This window comes from Xenopus laevis, chromosome 4S (assembly GCF_017654675.1).
Source record: "Xenopus laevis strain J_2021 chromosome 4S, Xenopus_laevis_v10.1, whole genome shotgun sequence".
Classification (NCBI taxonomy): domain Eukaryota; kingdom Metazoa; phylum Chordata; class Amphibia; order Anura; family Pipidae; genus Xenopus; species Xenopus laevis.
In genome coordinates this window covers 925,607-932,207 of record NC_054378.1, presented here as the reverse complement: position 1 = coordinate 932,207, position 6,601 = coordinate 925,607, and the positions used below count along the sequence as shown (strand labels likewise).

At 37.5% G+C, this 6,601-nt stretch overlaps 1 protein-coding gene across 1 annotated transcript; it reads right to left on the bottom strand.

The window, feature by feature from the left end:
* Window positions 1-222: 222 nt before the first annotated feature.
* Window positions 223-3,666, bottom strand: foxa4.S (forkhead box A4 S homeolog). Its single transcript, NM_001087607.1, is given in 2 exon segments — window positions 223-1,935; window positions 3,524-3,666. Coding segments are annotated over 2 exon segments (1,203 nt in total). The 5' UTR covers window positions 3,593-3,666; the 3' UTR covers window positions 223-801.
* Between the last annotated feature and the right edge of the window lie 2,935 nt (window positions 3,667-6,601).

Sequence of the window (6,601 nt, the reverse complement as noted above, 5' to 3'; positions counted from 1 at the left end):
TGATTTCCCTCTATACCCATAAAACTTTTGAGTGTGATATCAGCTGTACCTATGTATTAAGCTATTACCATAAGGGGTCTAACCCCTCCATACTCTCGCCCGGCAACAATGTGTATTTATTACTATTGGATCCCTGCTGTAAGTATTACATTATTATAGGAGAGAGGTGAAATGTTTTACAGGCTTGCTCCTTACAATAAAGGCACATAAACACAAAAAGAATTTTCATTGCACAAATTTATATATTAATATCAAGAATAGCACAAACATAAGAAAAAACAGGTTTCATGTAGAACTCACAAAAATAGAACATTTAGAACATTTAGAACGTTAAATATCATAGAGAAAACATGAAAAGTTATATACATATTTAAAACAACATAGCAAAAGTCTGCTCCATTGTATATTATATGGTATCTATATGGTATATTAACCCAAAATACATAAGAAAATTACTTTTCTAAATGTTTTGCAAATGATTTTTTACAATATGTGATGCATTATACAACACAGGCATCTTGCCTATACAACATATACAGCATAAAGTTGATATAATACATTCCTTAATATTATATGAATGTTTTAAAGCCTTTAGGTCAGACAATCAACATTATAAATAAATACAGATTTATGATTTTGTTACTGAGTGATATTCCAAGTACTGGTTTAGAATCGTAATCGCTGCGTCTCAAAAACAATTGGGGTTTTTAAGAAGCTGCTTGTCGGTAATAGAGCTGCTTTGATTAGTTAGACATGTACTTGGAATTAGAAATGTCTGTGAAGCATAACAAAAACAAATGTTTAAAGGGAGCTGAGGATCGGTCTGGAGTACATGTTGGCATAATATCCATTATCGGTGGATGATGATGATGTCTGCATGTCTAGTCCATTTTTTGAGACCAGGTTGTGATAGTCAGAGCTGTAGTTAGAGTAGTGGACAAGGTGGTCTGTGGTTGGACACATTTCCATTTTATTGGGATATGTTTGGTCCTGTTCAGAAGACATTAGTTGTGTGATAGAAAATGGATGTCTCCCAGAGAAAGGATCATGCTTCAAATGGACATCTTCTCCAACTAGGCCAAGGTAGCCATCATTAGAGAGACCTAATGGATACATGAGTTGAGATGCTGTTCCTGCTTGTTCAGATGTAGGGCTAAAGCCAACTGGAGAACCTCCAGTAGCCTGATGAATACTTGATCCTGTGGAGTCCCTACCCCCATCATTAACTGCAGCTTGCGGTGATCTTGAAGAGGAACAGTCATCAAAGCTAACTGGAGTCTCCTTTAAGCTCCCTCCAGTTTCATCTCCTGGCTTGTTTCCTTTTCTTTCTCCTTCTCCAGACTTGCTCCTTTCACACTTGAATCTCTTCTGCCTTCTTAAGTAACAACCGTTCTCAAACATATTACCAGATTTAGGGTGCAGAGTCCAATAGGAGCCTTTACCTGGCTTTTCTGGAGAGCGTGGAACTTTAATAAAACAGTCGTTAAAGGATAGTGAATGGCGTATAGAGTTCTGCCATCTTTGCTGGTTCTGCCTGTAGTAAGGGAAAAGGTCTACGATCCACTGGTAGATCTCATTTAGTGTCATCATCTTGTTGGGTGCCTGCTGTATTGCCATGGTAATAAGGGAGATGTAAGAGTATGGGGGCTTAGCATGAGAGTAATTCCTACGATAGGTACGAGGATCTCTCTGAAATTCAGACTCCCCTTGGCAATAGCCCAATGGATAAGCAGAAGTGGAAGGTGGAGGAGCAAGAGATCCCACCATTCCTTGGGTCATGGAGCCAAGAGAGCCTAGGTTTCCCTGAATACTGGCAACAGGCCCTGGTAAGCCATTACTCATATAAGTCATGCTGCTTGTTACTGTGGGAACATCCGTTGGCAAGAATGAGTTGCTTGGCAAGCCATTGGTCATGTTGTGTATTCCAGAATATATCTAGAGAGAGAACAGATAAATAGATATTAAACACAGAGTACTAATTAATTCTAACCATCAAACATATTATCCTGCAATATAAATTCATTAGTGCACCTAATATCTAATTACATTTCTCAGTTGCAATATATTCTGCTTCTTTTATTAGAACTTGATTCACTTATCATTATGCTTTATACATTTCTATAGAAGAACTATTTCACATACAAGATATGGAGTTGTCTCTGCTATTCAGCTTTAACGTGAGACGTTTTCCATGCTCACAATCACAGTCACACTACAGTTGCGTTGGGTGATTCCATTTATTTTTCTGTTTCAGTTTTGTTGTTTAAATTGGATAAGCATTCTAGTAGGAATAGATTACCCACAATGCTGGGTGGTATAATTCATTAGTACTACTAATTTGAAACATGAGCTAATGCGTTATGGGCAGTATGCTTATGAGTGATACATGGATAGTCACCAATATATATGATGTAGTCTACACTTTTCTTGTTGCACATATATATATATATATATACAGAAAAGAATTCAGACTGAGCGATTTCCTCTCAATCAGCACTTTTGTCTCTATTTCACCAGATTCCATTTGAAAGAATGTCTAAGCTCCCAATACACTTCCACCACTCAGACCGTTTGCATAACAATCGCATTAATTGCTTGATAAATGTTGTCCTCACATTCTGACCCCAAACACAGTCCCACGATGATTCGTTTTACTTTAAATAAAGTGCATCGTGTGTTAGAGGAAAATGATACTTTTCATCACCAGCTCATTCTATATCATGTCTGGAAAAAATACACCAATGGGAAATACTAATAAAATGCACCAAATAAGACCCTACTAATTACGGGCTGTGGGCTGGATAAACATTTGTATCCAGAAGCACATAATATAAATGCAATCAATCACTTTGTTCAATGCTCATATAATTCGAATACAAAACAACCAGTAATAAGTGGAGTGTTTTAAGCATGAGGTTAATGTGTAATCGCTGTTAGCCTTGGATGCTCTCATCACTATTGCACAATTGTTGTGACTATGCACCAAGTAATGCGAGTGCATGAGAATAGCCCTATTACATTGGCCAGTAGACACCTGGTTCTTTTTTAACGTTTCCATTCACCCAAAGAGACTCACAGGTTTCTCCACCAGTGCTTATAATTATTATTATTATTGTTATATCACAGTATTGGGCCTAATAAGTTGCTTCTTTTAACTTTAATGTTGAAACAGTAAAAGTGAATATTCCTCTTTCTTATTTGGATTCCTGTTATGCCCCTTCTCTATTCCATTCTGTATAATGAAGAAGGTAACTAAAAACAAATGAGTGTCATGAGAACACTGTTTAAGGAGCCACATACATTATAAATGTTTCTTAACAGTATATTAAAAAATAATTTGAACATAATATTTATCCAAAACGTACACAATGTGACCTGCGCTTGGGGTACAAATTATTTCTAATAAATATTGGATTCAACAAATTTGTTGGGTGAAGCTGGTTGTGTGTACTTAATAGATAATTTTGGCCTTACATACAAGATATATATATATCTAAGCTTGTTATGTGGGGAAGCAGCTTACCTCATTCTCTTGGTACATGGTATTCCAGTCCATAGGGTCCTTAAGTTCCAACTTGACTCTATTTAGCATGTTCTAGGGGTCCACAGTTGAGGTATGGTTTCTCCAACAAGAAGGCTCAGTGAAGAGTTCCTGAAATGTCTTCTTAGATTGAGCACTAGGAGTTTCTGAATCTGCACATCCCACCCTTGAGACATATAAAGATGGTCATTTGAATAGGCTCCTCCCTTCTCCTGTCACTCATTGACCTCTACACTGGCTAGTGGCTACCTGCAGAGCCAAATCACTTTAGGACAAAGGAAGTCAGTATTGCCCCCTACCTCCTTTCTTTCACACACACCTCCTATCCTTCTCTATTTCACTCGCACCATTCGTCTCATCAAAATGCAAATAGGATCAAGCGCTTCCACTTCCACAGAGACACGTGATCCATGGGGCCTTTTTTATTCCAAAATAGTATTGAGATAATGTTCTTCCTGTCCCTTAATGATGGACATTTGTATGTGTAACTCTTACCTTACAGACATGAAAAGTTTATTTCTAATTTAAGAAGGCATTTTAATCATTTGGACTCTACCTATTTTCATCCGTGAGACACAACTTTCTGCTCATACAAAAGAATTTCTCTTATGTTCACTAACACTGTAATTAAAGTGTAAACTGTAACTTTATATTATAGAAAAAGTAAGCACAATTTTGGCAAATGGTAAAAAGGTATTTATTTGGTATTTGCCCCAGCACTAGATGGACCCCTCGGGTGTAAATCCAAAGTAAAAAATGGCTCACATTTATTAACATAGGCAGGGGATCAGGGGAGGGTTTTCCAGGGTTCTTCTGTAATTTGAATTACAATTATTTAACTCTACTAAATATTAAATAAACCCAATAGGATTGTTTTTTCACCATTATGTATTCATTCATCAAAGAGAAAAGGTAAATAATTAAAAAAAAACAAGAGAATTTTCTTTAGCTGATATGATAGATGGCCTTGCAATCATTCCAATCTCGTTTCTTGATAATTACTATTATATTTATTAATAATACAATTAGGTTATATGAATCCACCCATGGGAAGGAGGCCATAGACACACAGATAATATTGTATGAAACTAATTTCGTACGATATTTGATGCGTGTATGGTGGGAAAAGAGCCGACCGATATGGGCAGAAGACTTGGATATCGGTCGGCTCGTCCATTGGGCTGGATGGAAAATTTTGATTGGGTGCCTTTGAAGGGACCCAAACATCAGCCATTGTTTCTGCTGAATTCTAGGTAGAATTCTATTATTTCTATGTGTATATCTGACCATTCAGCTCTACACGTGTATATTGAAACCAACGATTTTTCTTGGCAAGATCTTTTCCAAGAAAGATCGTAATTGTTACGTCTATGGCCACCTTAAGGCTTAGGACTTTCTGCACCAATTCTAGAACTCTTGACAAAGTGGGAATAATTGTGGAGTTGTTGAGGTTGATATTATCATCATTAGGTAATACAGTTAGCACCTAGTCCGTATTTTACTGGCACACTCATAAAGAAATGTTACTTAATATTATCAGAACAGAAGAAAGAGAAAATGCTTCATCGCTTTATAAGTATAATAATAATAACAATAACGGCTATTATTATTTTCCACAATAAGTGGCAGTCTATTAGGAGTTTATTGGGGATTCTTATTGTCTGCTTTCTATTTTAACGTTCACTATCCAGAATATGTATAGAATTAACCACAATTAGAGAAGTACATTATCTATTTTACCAGCCTAGCCCAATCTACACTGTATATTCCTCCAATGTGTGGGCAAATGGAATACTCTTTGGAGCTGACGGGCAATTCTTGTAGTTGCAATATCTGACTTCTGATGCACACATAGGGGCAGATTTACTAAGGGTCGAATATCGAGGGTTAATTAACCCTCGATATTCGACCAGGAACTAAAATCGTTCGACTTCGAATATCGAAGTTGAACGATTTAGCGCAAATCCTGCGATCGAACGATTAAATCCTTCGAATCGAACGATTCAAAGGATTTTAATCCAACGATCGAAGGAATATCCTTCGATCAAAAAAACGCAGGCAAGCCTATGGGGACCTTCCCCATAGACTAACATTGAGTTCGGTAGCTTTTAGCTGCCGAACTAGGGGGTCGAAGTTTTTCTTAAAGAGACAGTACTTCGATTATCGAATGGTCGAATAGTCGAACGATTTTTAGTTCGAATCGTTCGATTCGTAGTCAAAGTCGTAGTCGAAGGTCGAACTAGCCCATTCGATGGTCGAAATAGCCAAAAAAACACTTCGAAATTCGAAGTTTTTTTAATTCGAATCCTTCACTCGAGCTTTGTAAATCTGCCCCATAGAGTTGTTACTGTGCAGGACACACAGCTGGGGCACACTAAAGAGTCACACTAAAGAGTCACATTAAGAGTCAGGCAGTATTTTGCATATTGTAAGTAGGTGAGTAAGTACAAGAAGTGGAAAGGGACAGTTTTCAATACTCCTGTATCTTGGAGGAAGTTCTATTTCCTCCCTGTATTGTTCTCTTCCTCTGTGGAATTTTGCATAAGGTGCAGCAGAACAAAGCAGTAGCCCCATCAGTTTATAATGACTAGTGATACCATCCAAGCAGAAGCCTTCAGCTGAATCATCAAATTAATCTCACTCACATTTACCTAGGGTCGAATATCGAGGGTTAATTAACCCTCGATATTCGACCGTCGAAGTAAAATCCTTCAACTTCGAATATCGAAGACGAAGGATTTTGCGCTATTCCTACGATAGAACAATCGAAGGAATAATCATTCGAAACGAACGATTCGAAGGATTTTAATCCATCGATCGAAGGATATTCCTTCGATCAGGAAATTGTTAGGAAGCCTATGGGGACCTTAAACATAGACTAACATTGGCCTCGGTAGGTTTTAGGTGGCGAACTAGGGGGTCGAAGAAATTTTTAAAGAGACAGTACTTCAACTATCGAATGGTCGAATAGTCGAACGATTTTTAGTTCGAATGGTTTGATTCGAAGTCGGAGGTCATAGTCGAAGGTCGAATTAGCCATATTCGACCATTGGAAATTCT